At 44.6% G+C, this 20,915-nt stretch overlaps 1 protein-coding gene across 10 annotated transcripts in view; it reads left to right on the forward strand.

Moving 5' to 3' along the window:
- ERLIN1 (ER lipid raft associated 1) overlaps positions 1 to 20,915 on the forward strand; it is a 494,724-nt gene that overhangs the window by 102,056 nt on the left and 371,753 nt on the right. For all 10 annotated transcript variants that reach the window (XR_012754236.1, XR_012754235.1, XM_075349108.1 and 7 more), the window contains exons 4-5: positions 3,019 to 3,065; positions 3,555 to 3,616. Coding sequence is in view for 8 of the 10 variants with exons in the window: in XM_075349108.1 (XP_075205223.1) it covers positions 3,019 to 3,065; positions 3,555 to 3,616 (109 nt within the window). In the remaining 2 variants the exon portion in view is untranslated. The remainder of the gene's footprint in view (positions 1 to 3,018; positions 3,066 to 3,554; positions 3,617 to 20,915) is intronic.

The following is a 20,915-nucleotide window of genomic DNA, read 5'->3' on the forward strand; positions in this document are numbered from 1 at the left end:
TTTCAGATTAACCCCCTGGGAAGGTTCTCTTTAACGTATTCCAACGTGGCCTGTGTCTCTGCTGGAGAAAAGTGATAGATATGTCCTCGTTCGGGAGTGGCTCCTGGCAGAAGGTCTATAGGACAGTCGTATGGTCTGTGTGGTGGTAAGACCTCAGCCTCCCGTTTGTCAAAGACATCTGCATAGGACCAGTAGGCGGAAGACAGTCCTGGCTGAAAATCCGGCTATCGAGGTTGCTGGAGAGGACTGACTGGCTGCAGACATCTCTCGTGACAGGAATGACCCCACCGAATGATCTCTGATTGCCAGTTTAGGACAGGTTCATGGATTCGCAACCATGGTAGGCCCAGTAGAAGCGGATGAGCAAGTTTGAGAAGAACATAGAAAACCACCCTCTCAGTGTGCAGAGCACCTATACGAATAATACGGGCTCAGAGAGAGGTCTCCCATCCACGGAATCGATCATGAGAGGATTCAGAAGCGGCGTGACTGGTATCTGATGTTGATCCACCACGGCCTGTTGGATAAAGTTTCCTGCTGCCCCTGAATCCAAATATACCTCCTCCATAAACTGGGTCTCTCCTACCTGGACAGTTAAGGTCAAAGGGGAAGAGATGACATCTTTGCCTAGGGTGGCCTCTCCAACCAACCCTAGGCCTTGGAGTTTCCCGGCTTCTTTGGGCAGACGCGGATGCGATGTGTGGCGCTTCCACATTAGAGACAGAGCCCCTTGGCTAGGTGGTCTGCATGGCATTGTTCTGCCAACCCTACATGGTCCACTTGCATGGGCTCGGAGGGGGAACTGGAAGGAGCCGACTGGGGAACGAAAGGCCACTGAAGGGTAGGAACGATGACGTATTGGTTTCCTCTCACAGGCGGCTGCTTCTTTAGTCTGTTCCTGAAAATGGAGATCAGTCCGGGACGCCAGTTAGATCAGGCTGTCCAAGGTAGAGGGAACATCTCAACCGGCCAGTTCGTCTTTGATTCGGCTGGACAGACCCTTCCAGAATGCTGCAACCAATGCTTCATTATTCCGTAATAGCGCGGAGGCAAGCGTCTCTTTCCCATAAAGGGTTCTTCCAGCCCTAATGCCTCTCCCTCCAGATAGACATAAGGAAGGCCACCTTAGCTTGATCCGAGATAAAAAGATGGGGAAGCAACTTGAAGTGTAAAGAACATTGGTTCAAGAAGCCTCTACATAGTTTGGGATCCCCATCATATCGAGGAGGAGCAGCGAGGTGGAGTTTAGAGGCCGAAGCAGGAGTGGCTACCAACTCTGCAGCTGTGTTCTGATCCGCAGAAGACACAGCTGCCGCTTGCAGACTGTTCAGAGGAGCATCCACAGACGACATGAAAGCCAGAATATGGGTCTGAGTCTCGAGCTGGCGGACCAGTTTTTGCTGTACACCTGCCAGTTGGGAAGCTTGTGAGCTGGCGGTGTCCATGGCTTGTTTAAACTGTAACGACAATCCAGGAGGGGACCCACAGGACCATGCACCGGACTCCACCGAGGAAACAACCACGAGCTAACCCCTATACAGGGACTGTTGGGCTCAACCTCAGAGGGCCTAAATGCACAGCAGCCGGGATTAGCAGGGTACACTGGGTAGCGTCCTATTCAGGTCCACAGTAGAAGCCGTAACTAGCCCGAGACAGATGCAAACTGGCTGGTTCAGGATGAAGACCAGGACTGAAGACCGGTGCAGGCTGATGGAATCAGGAGGAGTCCGTAGCTGACTGTTATAGGAGATGACCAGAGGAGACCGAAATACGGACGTACCCAGACGGGCTCTCAGGATCTGCTGGCAGAGACAGAGTTAATAGAGGCACAGCGGGACCTGAACAACTAGCACAGAGACAAGGCTACAAACATACGTTGAACAAGCACCACCCGAAGGAAAAGGAAGTCTTAAGTACCCAGTACCTCTCAGCAGCAATATCCAGATAAATGGTGCTGCCCTTTAAGAAAAGGTGACAGCGTGCGCCCGTGTCTTAGTGCGCACGTGCACACCTGGGCGCCAGAGCTGGAGACACAGGAGATAAGGCAGAATGTAGGCGTGCAGGACACCGAGCGGGGAGCACGGCGCGACACTGGGAGCGGCGGGCAGAAGGCGCAGGCGACGCCACTGGAGGAGTACGGGCACAGCGGCTGTGAGCAGGGTTCATGGGAACCGGAGCAGTGAGTGACGAGCGGTGCAGCCGCCCCGGGTGCGTGACAGTGGCCTGGAGTCTTGTGGACTTAGCCTTGCAGTGCGGGCGCTCTGAAACACAAGGTCACCTGCCCTGCCGGCGCATTGTTCCTGTGGCAGTGGTTGGCGCACGGTGCCGCATCTTTTAAGGCATATATTAGGGACCCACTTAGAGTTTTGCCGTAACGTGGCATTGGGCTTTATACAGTCTGATCAGAATGTTAAAGTACCTCATGTTCAGGTATTTAAATTTTGCCTAGCGGCTTTAGATTAATTGATGACTTTTGGATCTGCAGCCATGTTTTTTTTTCTACTATGTTGCAATGTATGGAGTATGAAGCGCTTGTTCCTACCTCCTTGTGTCAGATTCTAGTCTCCAAAGACTTTATATGGAGACCGGCATCTGGCCAGATACCAGGGATCAATCGCTGCCGACCTCGATTGATCTGCCAGTCCTCTGAAACTCAGGGACAAAACGTAAAAAGAATTGACATTTTGCATTTTGGCTGCGTCTTCAAAAACGCAGCCACAATAGATGCACTGTGCAAGATAGAAATCTCATAGACTTTGCTGAGGAAAGGAAATGCATGCATTTGGGGGAATCTTTTGTGACCACAAATTTTCACAAAAACGCACCAAAAGCGCAGTAAAAGATGCAGCATGCAGAGGAGGCCTTCGACATCGGGCATACTGCCAAGTAGTTATGGTAATGCGACACAATAACATAAATAGTATAAGACAGGTTAGATGATGCTGGAGAAGCACTGTTGATTTTGATACTCTGTAATGTCTTCATTCTATATAATTTAAATATGATTTATTTGTTTAGACGACTTTACAAACTGATGAGGTGAAAAATGTCCCCTGTGGTACCAGGTATGTACATGTACTGTAACTTACAAAGTTTTTGATCAGGATCATATGTCCATTCCCACTCATTTGAAAATGTGCCTAACCTTAGTTTTTTCAATGCTTTGCTCACACAATGCTAAATAGTAAATTTAGCAGTACGTGTCAAATCTAAAATAAGCCTTTGTAGTATGACTATTGTTATATCGTTGCACTTAAATAGTCACTGACATTTCATCATATCTACCTCTTTTCTCCACTTATGAGGCACTTATGGTTGCAGTTTCACTTCGACCATAAGGGGCCCAAAGGGACCCTTTGGCCCATATGAGATGACCAATTTTATTAAAAACCATGTATTGGTTCTAGCATTGTTGATTCTTTTAGGTCGTAGTACCAAATCTTTGTTAGGCTATTGACTGTATAGTTATATCTGTCCTTTCTTACTGCTTGCATGTTACGCTTCATTTTCTACTGCCTGGTAATGTGCTTGTCATTTTCTGCCCTTTCTTCCAGTGGCGGTGTAATGATTTACTTTGACCGGATTGAAGTTGTTAACATGTTGACTCCTTTTGCAGGTCAGTACTGCTATGCATGTGTGCTAGTCTATTACTCTGTAATCTCTTCACCCCTGATTCATCATCTGCAGTTTTTAAAGGGGAACCTGTCTGCAGAATTTTCGCAATTAAACTAAAACCTCACAAGATTATGGGCGGGTACTTGGATGACGCTGCTGATGACATTCACAGCGCAGCCCATAATATCGCGCATGCGCAATAACCTCACCAGTGCTCACGCTTTGCACAGTGCTCAGTCCCACGATAGTGCTACTGGGCATGCGTGAGACTTCGGGAGCACTGCGTTACATGAGGGTGGCGCCCTCATATGTAAATGAGCAATGGGGGACGGTGAACAATGGCCACGAGGGCGAATAACGCAATACAGCCAGCCCTCGTGGCCATAAAACCACATTAGCATACCAAAAGGTAAGATTTTATAAAGTGTTTATTTAGGTCTGAAAGGGGGGCACAGTAGCAAGACAAACCTTTAAATATCAGCAGTGAGAAAGGGGATAATACATAACTTTTAATATAATTAACGTTAAAAAAAATTGCGTAGTGCTGCAATTAATAAAAATTTTTGTGCAAACAAATGAAACATCATTCATGTCCAAAAGGACCAACAGGGGTAGTGTTAGAACCACCCCACAATGGTAGCCGTCAGTAATATATTGTATTCACCAGATGGGTACCGAGGGGGTTCAACACCAAATCAGTGTCCAAGATTCATAGACACTGTGAAGTAATGACTGCTATGAACCGGGTAAAAAAGGCATGAACATGTGATCCTGTCTATTAGTTAGGTTAGGGTCATAGGAGGATATATTCCAGTGGGAACCAGGCCTCCCATAATGACTCACCAGTGTAATATTCAGTATGGGGTTAGTGATTCCCCCAAGAGACAGGCTTATGACCATGTAGACCGAGCTGAAGCTAAAAAAAAACTTGATCGGAAAAATTGGAAGTGCCAAGTTACGTGTGCCTTTCTGCGAACTTGATAGCTGTATTAGTTAATCAAAACACCAATTTAAAAAGGAAGGTTATGGCTGTACAAACTGGCTCAAAGCTGCTTCAAATCGCTGAGAACTCTTCTCTGAAACAGTGAGTAATCCCCCCTGCACAGTATGCCAAAGGGTAGACCCCGGAAATCTGCCCCCCGGCCAAGCTTACTGACTTTTATCCCAGGGATAGGGGATCCCCTCTCCTCAGAAGATGTCTGTTGTTGCAGTGTCTCCCTTACACCAGGAAGAGACAGGGTTGGGAAGCAGTGTCACAGGCACTCCTCTCACAGACGAAAGGCTGCAAGCCATGCTCAGTTCTCTGAAGTCATCACTGCAGGAGGATTTCAGGGATCTTAAGAACATGATTAAGAAGTTAAAGAGGAAATCAAATCACTGGGGGACGGTACAGACCATGTGGAGTCTAAAATGGCTGAACTTGCTCAGTCACACAATGATCTGATTGATGCTAACACAGCACTAGAGGAGGAGGTGGGAATACTGAAAAACAAGCTTGGGGATCTGGAAGATAGATCCAGAAGGAACAATCTTAAAATTAGGGGCATTCCTGTGTCAGTAGCTGATAAAGAGCTGCCAGATTTCTTTCACAAGTTTCTCCCAACTACTGCTCCCAGAACACACAGAAAGAGATCTCATAGTGGATAGAATTCATAGAATCCCTAAACCTAAAGGTATCGACCCCACTCTGCCCAGGGACACGCTGGCACGACTGCATTTTTTATAAAACAAAGGAAGCAGTGCTCCAGATACTGAGGGATAACCCTATCCTCCCAGATGAATTTAATGATTTAAAGGTGTTCCCGGACCTGTCTGCTGCAACTCTGGCAAAAAGAAGAGAATTTTCCCAGTTCTCCAGAATCCTGAGGGAGCATGACGTACACTATAAATGGAGATTCACAGTGAAATTGATTATCTTCAGGGATTCTAAAACACATGTATGCCAGTCCCCTCCTCAACTGAGCAAACTACTTGAGTCCTGGGGATTACCCCTTACAATGCACTCAGACTCGCGCCGGGATCAGGGGGATGCTCAGACGAAAAAGATCAATCCTGAGTGGGAACCAGCTTGAGGGAGTCTCGCCAGCCGCAGGCGTGTGTAGCTTTCATGTGACCTGTGATGTCACTTAAGCCCTCTGTTGTTCTCACCTATGGCGAGTAAGTACTTCCCAGCTGTCCGGTAAGGATGAAGCTGAAGTATTCAAGTTTTTTTGTTGTTGTTTTTTCCCTCCACCCGTGCACCGTCCCTAACTGGTCCTCCTTGCCTACCTCTGCCTGCCCTATGCCTCTCAGTCGGCCTGCCTGGAAACATCGTCCTTTCTGGGATCCGCCATGAGTATTAAGTTTCTGTCTCTCAATGTGAAGGGTCTCAATTCTCCTGCAAAAAGATCCATGCTGTGGAGAGAAGTTATAGCATCCAAATGTGATATAGCATGTATTCAAGAAACTCACCTTCTTACTGATGACAATAAAAGGCTACTACATCCAAGATTTCCACATATGTTCTTTGCAAATGACTCTAAAAAAAAAAATTAAAGGAGCAGTGGCTATCCTGATTAAAAACTCTGTGGCTTTCAAAATGATTGATGTAACCTATGGTGCAGACGGGAGATATATTATTCTAAAGTGCCTCCTGATTGGGCTTTTGTATACCTTGGCATCGATTTACGCTCCAAACTCATCTCAACTAACTTTTGCCCGGAAATATTTCCAGATGTTTAGGAGCACCGCACAGGGGTCATAGATAATCTGCGGGGACTTTAACACTCCAGTTCTTCGATCTATGGACTGCTCGGCGAGGTCCGCTAAGTCAGGAAAGGAACTGAAACAGTTGGTCACGGAGTTTCATCTACATGACATATGGAGATACCTTCATGCATCGGAAAGGGACTATACTTTTTTTTCCCCAAGGCATCGGTCGTACAGCAGGATCGACTTCTTCCTGACGGATAGTAAGACTGTTCACAAGTGTACGGGTGCTGAAGTGGGTCTGATAACATGGTCTGATCATGTTCCGATAACTTTGGTTGTACAGGACTCTACTAGTGGATTTATGGTGCCTCAGTGGAGACTTAATACTAGTTTACAGAACCAAAAGAACGTTCAGGAGGAGGTTGTGGCAGGCCTGTTGGAATACTTTGGGCATAATGACAATGGGGAGGTCTCTGACGAGACCTTATGGGCTGCACACAAATCGGTTATTAGAGGGCAGTTTTTAAAAACTGCATCATTCTTGAAAAAGCAAAGAGAAGCAGAAATTAAAGAAATTATAGCCCATATTCAACACTTAGAAACTATTTACAAGGTCTCCCCGTCATCTACACTGTCCAGGGAAATTCTTACTTGCAGGTTTCAACTGCGATCCCTCCTGTTGTATAGATATGAACATAATCTTAAAAAGAGTAAATCAACTTTTTATGCGATGGGGGATAGAGCCAGCACCTTACTAGCTAGAAGAACAAAAAAACCGGGAAATTAAATCTAAAATTGAATTTTTGAAGGGCCCAGATGGATCACTTATAAAGCACCCTAATGGGATAGCAGACGCCTTTGCCAAGTATGATGCTGCCCTGTACAATTTAAGGGATGACCCTCAGCCAACACCGGAAAAAATTCAGGAGTTTTTGGACGGTCTGGAATTGCCTCGGGTCTCAGACCGGCAATTAGAATCTTTAAATCTTCCCTTTACTATACAGGAATTTTTGGACACCATTAGAGCTTCTAAACGAAACTCAGCCCTAGGCCCGGATGGGCTTCCCTATGAATATTATCAGCAATTTGCCTCTATTCTAGCCCCTTTTTTACTAAAGACCTTTAATTTGTGGCAAACGACCAGGACTATTTCCTCAGAGAAACTAGAAGCAGTTATCACTACACTACCCAAACCGGGGGAAACGGCGGATACCCCTGGGAATTTCAGACCAATTTCATTGCTCAACTGTGATTTAAAAATTTACTCAAAAATGGTAGCCACCAGACTCCATAAAATCCCCTCCTTGGTAGACACGGATCAGGTGGGTTTTGTGGCGGGCAGGCAATCTAAAGATGGCACCAGGCGGATGCTGGATTTAATTGGGGTGATGGAGCAGTCGGGTGTCCCTGGTGTATTCTTGTCACTCGACGCCGAAAAGGCCTTTGATAGGGTGCACTGGGGATATCTGGAAAGAGTGCTCACGAAATTTGGTTTTGAAGGAAGAATTAAGTCATCTGTTTTGGCCTTGTACTCTCACCCAAATGCTTCAGTTCTAGCCTCCTGTTTTCGCTCATTAAAATTTTCTATAACCAATGGCACCCGCCAGGGGTGCCCGCTGTCCCCTATTGTTTTTGCTCTGGTGGTGGAACCTCTGGCGGAGGTGATTAGGGTGAACCCGAACATAACTGGTATAAGGGTAGGGGAGCATGAACATAAATTGGGTCTATATGCTGATGATGTAATAATATCATGTACTAACCTTGAATATTCCTTTCCAGCAGTGATGTCCACCCTGTCGACCTTTTTTGAGGTGTCTTATTACAAATTGAATGCCACTAAGTCCTTAGTACTACCATTTAGTGTACCCGCAAGGTCCAGAAGGATTTAGGAGGCAGCCTTTCCTTTCCAGTGGTGCGAAGACAGTATCCCTTATCTAGGTATCTGTTTGACACCAACCCATTCCCTCATCAGACCCAATCTCGATCACCTACTCAAAAACTTGGGTCAGGATCTAGGCAGGTATGCGAAGTTGTCGCTATCTTGGATGGCGAGAATTCAATCCTTTAAGATGACGTTCCTTCCTAAACTGCTGTATATGTTTAGGTGTCTCCCTCTTAAAATTCCATATAGATATTTGATAAAACTGCAGTCGATGACCAATAAGTTTATTTGGGGTAATCAAAGAGCTAGAGTTGCTAGTAAGATTATGCATCTGCCATATGGAATGGGAGGTCTGGGTACGCCTAATGTTATGGCCTATTATAAAGCTTCTCTTATAGAATCACTCAAAAAATGGTGGAACACGGAGAGCTCCCATAGGTGGGTTCAACTTGAGAACTCTCTGACAGACCAGGGTTCGACGAGGAAACTGATGGAGGTGGAATATCTAAAACGTTCTAGGTCCACCCTGTGTCTCCCTACTATGACAGCATTGATAGCCATATGGCGCAGTGAGATGATCCCTAAGATCCAGGTCCCGCTGTCAGAAATTTCGCTCAGAGCATTAGAATCCCACATTCCATATACAAATTTGAGTAGATGGGAGGCAGCCGGTTTTGGAGTTTTGGTGGACTTTTACGATGGTGCAGAGATTAGGACTTTTATCCACAATTGCCTCTTTTGCAACATAGAAGCGGTTATATATACAGGTTACAGGTATGTGTGCTCCATTATGGTTCTGCTTTTAACTTTATCCACAATTGCCTCTTTTGCAACATAGAAGCGGTTATATATACAGGTTACAGGTATGTGTGCTCCATTATGGTTCTGCTTTTAACTTTATCCACAATTGCCTCTTTTGCAACATAGAAGCGGTTATATATACAGGTTACAGGTATGTGTGCTCCATTATGGTTCTGCTTTTAACTTTAATTAAGCACCATACTTGGATCTGGTCCGCCTTTATCAATGGTTGCTCTCTGGCACTGGGAGGGTCAGTTCTGATATAGTCCTGGTATGTGTAGAGCTTGCTCCACATGCTGGGACCTGGGCTGGCCTCTATCCACAATTGCCTCTTTTGCAACATAGAAGCGGTTATATATACAGGTTACAGGTATGTGTGCTCCATTATGGTTCTGCTTTTAACTTTATCTAGGAGGCCGCATGGCACATGAAATACAGAATATAGAGTAGGACCCCCCTATTGAGATTTGCCGTGACGTTGGCAGGGGTGGCTCAAAGAATTGATCAATTATTTGCTAAAAATCTCATTTATATTACAGTACAGTTGGAATAAATCTGTGAATTTGCACTTTTTATATGATGCATGCCATTTTCAGATCGTGCTGGCTCCCCTCTGTCTCCCTACTATGACAGCATTGATAGCCATATGGCGCAGTGAGATGATCCCTAAGATCCAGGTCCCGCTGTCAGAAATTTCGCTCAGAGCATTAGAATCCCACATTCCATATACAAATTTGAGTAGATGGGAGGCAGCGGGTTTTGGAGTTTTGGTGGAGTTTTACGATGGTGCAGAGATTAGGGCCTTCAACGATATACTTCTAGAGCACCCCTCCCTAAAGGGGTGTTTTTATCAACACCTGCAGATTAGCCATTTTCTAAGCACAAAATTCCCCCCGGGATCAAACCCGACCTTACCCACTGTTAAGGCGCTATTGTTTAAAAAACTATTGAGGCAACCGGGAATCTCTTTAACCTACAAATGGTTGAACAACCCCTCTGACGAGCAAAAGCTCCCATACATGACTAAATGGGAATCAGATTTAGGCATTAACACCTCCCCCTCGGTGTGGCATACTGCGACACAGTGGGTGCAAAGTTCCTCAAAATGCATTAACCATTTGGAACAGCTGAAAAAGGTGCATCTACGTTGCTACCTTATGCCGGCAAAATTGGTGCATTACATTCCCAACTACTCACCGCTCTGTTGGAAGGGCTGCCTCTAGAGGGGATCACTGGGACACTGTTTTGTGGCACTGTCCGAGGGTCCAACCTTTTTAGATAGTAGTTTTCAGACTCATTAGCGAAATGACAGGTGTGCACACCAACCCCAACCCAGGGCTGGCAGTTCTGAATTTGGGCATAGACTCGTACCCGCAGAATTTTATGGGAGTGATTGTGCAAATTCTAATAGCTGCCAGACAGTGTCTGAGCCATTCATGGAAGGCCACTGAAGCTCCCTCTGGAGCGGAGTTATATAGTAGGATCGACCAACAATGCCAATATGAATACTGCCTTGCCCACTCCCTAAAACAAAAAGCTAGAATTCTTACAATTTTCGGAACCCTGGCTGTCATCCAGCCATGCAACACCTATTACACAACTATTCCCCGGGCAAAGAGCACCTAGTTGAGATAGAGCTGATGGAATTATAGCCCTGGCTCGGCTAGCCAGGGGGCTAAAGCATTGAGACCCTGACTGAGGCAGCAGTTTATGAGAGAAATCTAGGAGGAGTTGATGGCCCCGGCTGGTGGACTGGGGTTGGTAATGCAGGCAGGCATCTAACCCTCTACCCCTACTAGCCACCCCACTTCCCCCCCAACCCTACCTTCTTCCCTTATCCCTTTGTTCTTGTTCCCCCTTACTTGAATGAAGTCCCCATCTTTCCTCCCCTCTCCTCCCTTCCCATGTTGTTGTGTGGTTAAAGTGTAAGGCAGAGGAATTGTAACCGGATTGCCTTGCAGTATACTAATGTATGGAGCCCTCATGTGCGGGCAGTTGACAAATGTTCTCTTAATTTACCATGTATGATTTTGTATCTGCCGTGTTTTCAATAAAAACTAGTTGATTAAAAAAAAAAAAAAAAAGGAAGGTTGTCTATTTGTGACTGCGCTGTAGAAGGGCGTGTAATGGGATCTAGCCAATTTATAGACCCATTAACTATTATCATCAGCCCCACTGTATCTTTAGAAGACTTGTCTACAACTTTTGATTTTGGTTATCTATCAATATAGACGTGGACAAAACCTTAGTGAATATAGAGCGGATGAAAAAATTATTGAACATGAATTGCTCACCAGATATCTGTAACAACCCATCCAATCCACACAGGCAAAAAAAAAAAATCAAACCATAGATGACCATAAATTAAGTTGTGTAATAATGAGAAATCACACAGGGAAAAAGTATTGAACACATGAGGAAAGGTGCAACAAGCCATGGAAAGTCATGGCACCAGCTGAAATCTATTATTAATTAGAAAGAGAATCCTGCCACTTAGTGAAAAATATCAGCTGGTTCAACTGATGGCCTATAAAAAGATGTCTCATTACCAAGATGCCACACAAGAAATATCTCATGATGGATAAAATTAGTAAGCTGTCTCAAGACCTTTGCAACCTTATTGTTGTAAAACAAACCGATGGCATTAGTTACAAAAAAAATTCTAAAGTTCTAATGAGTTCTATTGAGGTCATGATCAAGAAGAATATAGTCTGGGAGAATATAGTCTGATCAGATGAAATCAAATATGGAACTTTTTGGATGCCATGATACACACCATGTTTGGAGGTCAAAAGTCACTGCATATCAGTTCAAAAACACCTTATCAACAAGAAAGTTTGGAGGTGGAAGCATCATGGTGTGGAGCTGTTTTTCAGCATACAGCACTGGCAAATGTCATATAATTGAAGGAAGGCTGAATAGTCAAATGTCCAAAGACATCCTTGATAAAAATCTGCTGCCATCTACGAGGATGATGATGAAACAAGTGTGGATATTTCAGCAAGACAATGATCCCAAACACACAGCCAAGGAAACTTTCAATTCGTTTCAGTGACAGAATATAAAGCTGCTACAATGGATCAGCCAATGACCTGACCTGAATCCAATAGACAATTGATGGAACATACTAAAGCTCAGAATTGATAGGAGGGACCCACGGAAGTTTCAGAATTTCAAGAGTGTTTGCATGGAAGAATGGTCCAAAATAGCACCAGAGCAGTGCATGTGACTAGTTTCTCCATACAGGAGGCATCTTAAAGCAGTCATCACCAGCAAAGGCTTTTGTACAAAGTATTAAATAAATTTCAGTAAGCGTGTTCAATACTTTTTCCTTGTGTCCTTTCTTAATACACATTACTAAATTTCTGGACATCTATGGTTTTATTTCTTTGCCTGTGTGGATTGGATGGATTATTACGGAAATCTGGTGAAAAATTCATGTCAATAGCACCTTTAGGAATATATTTATTTAGAAAATTAGGGATGTGTTCAATACCTATTTCACCCCCTGTATATGCTATACCACTAGGAATAATAGATGTAAATAATATTTAGATTACATCAGTCCAGCTGGGGTAGTATACAAAGTAGCTATACGGACAATGAATAAATAAGTTAACAGTACTTTCCCCAAATCACGTAAACTGCTGTTATGGAGTTGGCGGCTAAGGATAGGTTCACACTTCCGTTGTTTTGCATCAGTCACAATCCGTCGCCTTGGGGAATTACGGTATCCTGCAAAATATTTTGCAGGAATCCAGTTTTTCCCCATAGACTTCTATTAGTGACAGATTGCGACTGATGATGCTGCGTTGCATCCGCTGCATCGCGGTCAGTCTTTTTTTAACTGACCGCCGGGCGGGAGCAGCGCAGCCTGTAACGTTTTTTGAGCAGCGCAATCCGTAGGATTTTGCTGCGCATGCTCTCTCTGGCTCCCTGCACCCGTAACCAGGATACACATCGGGTAACCAAGCAATGCGCTTTGGTTAGTTACCCGATATTTACACTGGTTACGTGTGCAGGGAGCCAGCGCTAAGCGATGTACGCTGGTATCCAAGATAAAAATCAGGTAACCAAGCAAAAAGTGCTTTGCTTTTAGTTACCTGATATTTACCCTGGATACGTGTGCAAGGAGGCCAACACTTCCCCACTCTGCTCCGCCCCCTCCCGCACTCCGCATGTGTGTACACACACACACACACACTTGTCCCCAGCCCTGCAGTCCCCGCGGCATTGACGTCCTCAGTGCCACGGCCCCGCTTGGCTCTGCCCCCTCGCACTCTGCCCCCCTCAGCTCCGCCCCCTAGCGCTCCGCCCCCCCGCACACAAAGGAGTCCGACAATGATTTCTGTTTTCTTTGTCACCCGTTGTACAATGCATCAGTCACATGCGTCAAGCAACGCATGTGACTGATGCAAAACAACGGACATGTGAACCTAGCCTTAGAAAGAGGATGGTTCATACCATCCTAAGTGCAACCCGGGGTCCACCACAGTGCTATGGATGGAACATAGTTCCTAAGAGCCTAGAGAGCTGGACAGACAACTGCAGACTTCAGTATAATAAGGTTAAGATTAATAAGGCGCAAATGATCAGTGCTAATCCACACAGACACTACCAAGAACAGCCATGAGGCAACCACACCACAGTTGAAATAGAAGCGCCTATAAAAAATAAAGTTCTGGTGAACTGCACGCTTAACCAGCACTGTCACCGGAAGGAACTACATAAGTAACGCAATATTCAAGATACCTGCCTAGTTGCAGTGTTCAGTACGCTTAACCAGCGCTCTCACCGGTAGTAACTACATAAGTAACGCAATACTCAAGCAACCTGCCTAGTAGCGGTGTTCAGAATGCTTAACTAGCACTGACATCGGTAATATGTGACAAGCGATGCAATATTCAAGCGACCAGCCTAACAACCTCTCGCTACAGGACAAATAAAGACTGAGCTCTGTCTGGCATTGGCGGTGTACCTATATAACCTAAGCACTTCCCATTCTGATCATCTTCAGTCTGTGTAGTTGACGGCCAATCCAGCGAAGCCACGTCATCGGGACTGCTGACGTCCGACGGTCAATCCGAGGATGCCACATCACGCACATGCACATTGGCCAAAGAGCTGACTTAGAAAAAACTCTTCCCGTGTACACGCACTCGCCCGCTTTCCACAGTGAGATTCTGGCAGCTGAACAGCGATCAGTAACACAGCGGAGGATTGGGCCAACCGCTGTGATTGGCGCTGAGGCGGAGCAGCACCTGCAGAATGGGTCTTGGGCAGCGGCGAAACAGGAGGCACCCTGACTCTGATGCAAGAGGGAGGACGCCTCCGGCGTACAGCCGTAACATCTGCAATTAAATGGAATCTTTCAGCAGGTTTTTACTTTTTCAGATACGAGTCCATTAGTACCATTTCATGGCCTGTCCATTCCTATGTTACCGAGAAATTGGCGTTTGAACTGACATGCTAATGAAGTTGAAGATTCAAAGTCTTTCACACTTTCTTTTCTCGCCCGTCGCCTCCATCACCTGCATGACAGCTTCTATATTATGTGATCTCAGGAAAAGGAGCCATCAGTCAGGCAGGATGAGGCAGTGTTGGGTGGGGAATAGAGCTGGATTGATAGAGGCTTCAGATCTACAATAGCACTTTAGCCTCATTTACAAATAAGTGAAAATGTTGATTGATGTCTTCTGTTGAGAAACACTGTCTGACCCTTGCTGCAGCAGCCTCTGTTAAAAAATGCTTCTCTTGTAGGGGCTATATAAATATAGTTTTGGTTTTTTTTTTTACCAATAATTTTTTTTTTTTTTTTACATATAACATAAACATGAGACATTAATCACAATTGGGTCATAATAACATTGTGTTCTTTTGTGTTATCAGTCTTTAAACTATAAATCAAGAACCTTGAACTTCCCTAGCCCTCCCCCCAACTCACGCGGCTAGCTTCTTTTCTGACTTTATAGAGGTGGTCCACTCCACCCCGGAAATACCAACTCCCATTCTTTATGTCTAACAGCATAGGTTCTTCTTCCTTCTAATTATCTATGGGTACTTTCAACTTTCCCAACGAGCCATTTATGTCCTCCAGTAAATACCATGTCGTTGATCTAAATGGTGTCATGTAGTTAATTATTTCTGTTTCAGTGTGATAGCGCAGCAAAAATGCCCTCCATTTTGTTATAAATGTTTTAATTCCTTGCTCCTTTCTTCGTTCTGCCTCCCGCCAGTCGAGATTGAGTAAGGCTTTAAGTTACCCAATAATCTCGCCAAATTCAGGTAGCCGCTCATCTAGCCAGTGCTTTAGGTTTAATCGTTTAACCATTAGGCATATAGAGTGAAACAAAATCTTACTAGCCCCCCCTCCCTCCATAGATTTCTCACCCTCGCCTGACTCACAGTGGAATAGGTATCTCAGTGGACTCGGAGGTATGTTTTTCTTCCACAACCTCTCCGCCATATTTCTTATGTTTTCCCATAAAGCTCTTACTGTTGGGCAGTCCCAAAGACCATGGAAAAGATCTGCATCTCTGAGCTTACATTTTGAGCAGTGTATTTTGCGTTCCCTCATTGCAGCTGATGCCGGGATGTTGAATGCTATGATTGCCCTGTGCATAATTTGGAACTGCGTATGCCTCCACACCTCGCTCAGTACACTTTTCCTCAAGATTCTCCATCCATCTAAAATTTGTTGTCCTATCTCCATACCTGTCCCTCCCAATTGCTGCACCCAGCTTTTAAAAAATTGATCTGGCTCTTTCTGGATTAAAGTCCCTTTGAACCGTCTATATAATGTTGTTATGGTTGTTTTTTCTTCCATGGGAAGAAGAAAGTCATTTATGACATTATTACGCGTTTCTTCCTCGACCCGCACCAGTAGGGACATTACCAAACCCTTTATTTGCCCGTATTGTAGTGCCTAGTGTGCCCTCAGCCCAAATTTATCTACTATCTCCTTTTGCCTCATCCATCTGTTTTCTTCCTTATGAAGCAAATGTGCCACCTTTTGTATCCCTTTTTCCCTCCACTCCTGTAACAAGCTGTTTTCCCTCAAAGCCGTGAAGGTGGGGTTCCCCCATAATGGCAAATGCTTGGAAATTCGCCATGATAGTTTTAACTTCCTCCTTATTTCTTTCCACGCTGCAATTGTATCTCGGAAGATCACAGTTTGCTTGATTTTAGTGGGAAGGAGGCCCTGTGGTGTATGTAAGAGTGCTACTATGTTCCACGTGTGAGCATACGCTTTTTCCAATTCCACATCCGAATGCCAAGTAGTATCTTTCAACCAATCCACTATATGTCTGGCCATACAAACTAGATTGTACCCCCGTATATTTGGTAAATTTGTGCCTCCCTCCTCCTTGGCCATCATAAGGGTTTGCAGTTTTATTTGGGGGCGACGACCTTTCCATATGAATTTTCTAATTTCTACTTCTATTTTCCGTATGTTGTTATGCTTTAGCAACATTGGGATGGTTTGTAAGGGATATAGTAGTTTTGAGATACTCATCATCTTCAATAGGTGTATCCTCCCCAGGAGACTAAGAGGTAGGTTTTGCCATCTCTCCAGCTCTGTGATTATTTTAGTTATTAACGGGGGGAAATTCAAATTATACACCTAATCTATTTTCCACCCCATTTTTATACCCAAGTATTCTATGCTTTTTTTGGCTAAGGGGACATCGCACACTTTTTCACCTCTGTTTTTCTGTTCATCTCTTTCCCTAAGATAATGTACCTCGCACTTTGCTTTATTTAACACAAACCCAGAAAAAGTACCAAACTCATCCAGCAAGTCTAGTACCCTCGGCAAGTCTCTCTCCACTTCGGCCATAAAAAGTATAATGTCATCTGCAAAGTATGCAGCTTTTAGAGTTTTGCTCCCTATCTTAATTCCTTTGTATGGTCCATGTTGTTCTAGTATCTGTGCCAATGGTTCCAACGCCAGATCAAAGAGTAGAGGAGATAATGGGCACCCTTGGCATGTCCCCTTTTGCAACGAGAAAACGCTCGACAAGTGGCCCGGTATTTGCACTCTCGCCAGCGGGTTGGTGTAAATCGCTCTTATATAGGCTCTGAACTGACCTTCCAAGCCCACATTGTCCAATACTTTTTCCAACCAGCCCCACTGCACATTGTCGAACGCCTTCTCCGCATCCAGAGTCACCAGCGCTGGCTTCCCTCTCTCCTCCACATCCTTGCCTACGGCGTCGATCGCCAACAGCGTCCGCCTGATATTTGTAACTGCGCTTCTCCCTTTAATGAAACCGACCTGCGCCGGAGCTACTATTGCTGGCAGGACTTCTGCTAGTCTATTTGCCATAATTTTAGAAATTATTTTTATATCTTGGTTGATGAAGGAAATTGGCCTATATGATGCTGGGTTTGCCGGATTTTTCCCGTCTTTCGGTATGAGGTTAATATGTGCTAGATTTGACCCCTCTATTAGATTACCACCCTGTAATAAATCATTATACCATTTTGTTAGTATTGGGGTTATCTGCTGGGCCATGGCTTTATAAAAGTCCCCTGTATACCCGTCCGGACCCGGAGATTTCCCCGACTGCAAAGACTTAATGGCAACCTGGACCTCTCCTTCTGTGACAAGTCTATTTAAATCACTCAGTTGGTCCGCTGTTAGTCTAGGAAGATTTATTCTCTCAAGAAAGGCATTACCGTCTCGCTCCCCAGCCTCCTATTGGGTGTAAAGTTTTGAATAAAAGCTTTGTAATTCACTAACTATCTCTACTGGGTCAGTAACAATATGCCCATCTTTCCTTTTTAGCTTTAGGATAGTGCTCCTAGTTTGCCGCCCCTTAGCTAAATTAGCTAAAAGTTTACCTGCCTTATCCCCAAAGCGCCGCAAATCTATGTCTAGTTGTGTTTTCCTCATGAGTTCTTGTTTTTCTGCCCACATATCAAAGTTCTTTTTGGCTTGTTTCCATTTTTCTCTATTTTTTATTGAAGCTGAAGAATCACTCAAGGATTCTGTATACGCAGCACGTAATTTGCAATGCAATGAACTTTGCATTCACTTGCTTTTTAAGCCCAAACACTCGTGCCATCAAGTGCCCTCACATTACCACCTTTCCAGCCTCCGAATATAGCTGCGGCTTCATCTCCTCTGAAGCATTGTGGTATTCAAAGTCACTCCACCACCCCTGCATTATTGTTACAAACTGCTGATCCCTAAGCAAAAGGAGGGGAACCTCCAAATAAAGTCAGTACCCCTAGGATAATGGTCAGCTAAGTCTAATGATATCGGCGCGTGGTCAGATATTACTATGTCTTCTATCTTAGCCCCCCTGCATCTATCCATCAAATCACTTCTCGTCAACAGTCAATTCTAGACCATGTTTGATGCGGGTTCGAATAGAAAAAATACTCTCTTTCGCTCGGGAACTCTTTTCTCCATACGTCTACTAGACTTAGATCTGCCACCAGCTCCGACAGGGGTGTTGGTCTGTTCCTACGCTCTGTATGGCCATCTTTTGTTTCTTTTCTATCCTCTACCAGCGAAGACACTGAATTAAAATCTCCTCCCACAACTGTCTTTTGTCATTCTCCCTGGAGCAATCTTACCCTCAATTTAGCATAGAAGGGCCTCTGTTCAGTGTTTGGTGCATATACATTATGAATTGTCAGTGTGCCCTCCACCCCTTCTAATGTAAGCGCCATCCACCTGCCCTCTGAGTCCTGCTCCACTCATTTAACCTTGTATGCTACATTTTTGTGCATCCGTATGAGTACCCCTGCTTTCCTCCCTTCTGATGGTGACCCCACTACCTCTCCCACCCACATTTTGTTCATCCTGAAAAAGTCCTCCTTCCTCAAGTGCGTTTCCTGTAGTAGCGCTATGTCTGCCTTTTAACTTTGAGATGTCTTAATACCATCATACGCTTTCCTGGCGCTTTCAACCCTTTAACATTCCATGAGATGACCTTCATATTATGTGATTGGTATTTCTGGGCTACTTATGCATCTGGTATTTCCTTTGGTGGGTGAACGTCCCCTGCGGTTTCTTATTTGTCTATATTCGTGCTGCTGTATGATTCCCCCTTTTAAACCCTCCCAAATGCTACTACAACTATCAATAATATCACAAACTTTAACATTGCAAACAAATACCAATGTGTCTTAGTACTGCCTTTTTTCTGGCTTTGCATCCCACCTCTCTACGCTCCCCCCCCCTTATATTGTGTAACGTGGTTAGGCAAGGCGAAGGAGAGACAAAAAAAAAAAGGGGGAGGGAAATCCATCCACCCCTCTTCTCACCTCCCTCCCTTCAAAAAGGTGAACCCCCTCTCACATGTCCTTGTGTTTTTCTTCTCCACTGCTTCTATCCACCGAGTCCATGTTAGCCGATCTCATCTCGTTGGTTTGGACTTCACCTGCTTGCTCTCTTTTTGGCTGGTGTCACCCTTATGGAATGTCTTAGGAGGTCTTTGCCTTTGCGTCTTTGGCGATAAACTGTTGAGGCTTGGTCGGTCTCCATCCTCAAAGCTTGTTCTTTTCCTCTGGGTTGGTCTGGCGATGATCTTTTTGCCTGCCGTTCCTCACTTTCCTTCTCTAAGAGAGAGTCAGTGTAGAGCTCCGCAGCTTTAGGGTCCTGGAAGTTTTTTGTTATGCCATCCGTGCACCATATTTTCAAGGTGGCCGGATAGATCAGTTGAAATTGCACCTGTTTCCCATATAATTTGGTGCAGCTCGCACTGAACATTCTGCGTCGCTTAGTAACCTCCACTGAGAAGTCATTAAAAAGGACAATTTTGTAATCCTGGAACATCAGGGGTTGTTTACGCTTCCAAAAGGCTCTTATTATGTCCTCTTTATCATTAAAGTCTAGGTATTTTGCAATAGCTTGTCTCTGCTTCTGGGGCCCAGCTTTATCTGCGGTTATTCTCGGCGGTCCCACTCTATGCGCTCTTTCCACTCTTCTCTTAGGTTCCAGACCCAGGGCGGACGGAAGGTCATCCTTAAAGATTCTTTGCAGCTGCCTTTGCTGTATTGTTTCTGGGAGACCCACTAACCGCAAATTGTTCCTGCGGGATCTATTTAAATATATAGTTTATATACAGCTCTGGCAAAAATTAAGAGACCACTGCAAAATTGTTTTTCTGATCTTTCTCTTTATAGGTATACTAGCTGTAGTACACTGGCGGTGCCCGGGATAGTAACTGTCTGTCTCTCCCAGTCTGTCTGTGTCTATCTCTGTCTGTCTCTGTATCAGTCTCTCTCTATCTCTGTGTCTGTGTGTATCTGTCTCTTTCCCACGTCTGTCTCTTTCCCACGTCTGTCTCTTTCCCACGTCTGTCTCTTTCCCACGTCTGTCTCTTTCCCACGTCTGTCTCTTTCCCACGTCTGTCTCTTTCCCACGTCTGTCTCTGTCTGTCTTTATTCTTCTCCACCAATATCATATTACCTCTCACATAAGCTTGTTATACTATGAATGTCTTTCGTTCCTATAGCAACCAATCAGCTGCTAATAATAACCTGTGGCTTCCTGCTTCATTGACTCTAATGGAGGCAGGATTTTTGGAGAGTAACTGTAAGGGTTAAATTTTCCAGTAAAAACAGTCTATGATGTTCCCTGAGTCACATGAGGCATCTGTGCATAATTTCGTGATTGTAAATGCGACGGTGCGGATTCCTTTAGCGGACACACACACACACGCTCACAAACACTGTACACACATACTGTATACACACACACACACATACTGTACATACACATACACATGCTGTATGTACACACACACACACACACACACACACAGCTTGATATATGAGATTTTCGAGTAAAATGTAATTTTTTTTTTTTATTCTATAAACTACTGACATGTCTCCGAATTTCCAAGAAATAAATTTTTGTATTTATTTTCAGAAAATGAGAAATGTTCAGAATAACAAAAAATGCATT

This window comes from Anomaloglossus baeobatrachus, chromosome 5, assembly GCF_048569485.1.
Source record: "Anomaloglossus baeobatrachus isolate aAnoBae1 chromosome 5, aAnoBae1.hap1, whole genome shotgun sequence".
In the NCBI taxonomy this organism is placed as follows: domain Eukaryota; kingdom Metazoa; phylum Chordata; class Amphibia; order Anura; family Aromobatidae; genus Anomaloglossus; species Anomaloglossus baeobatrachus.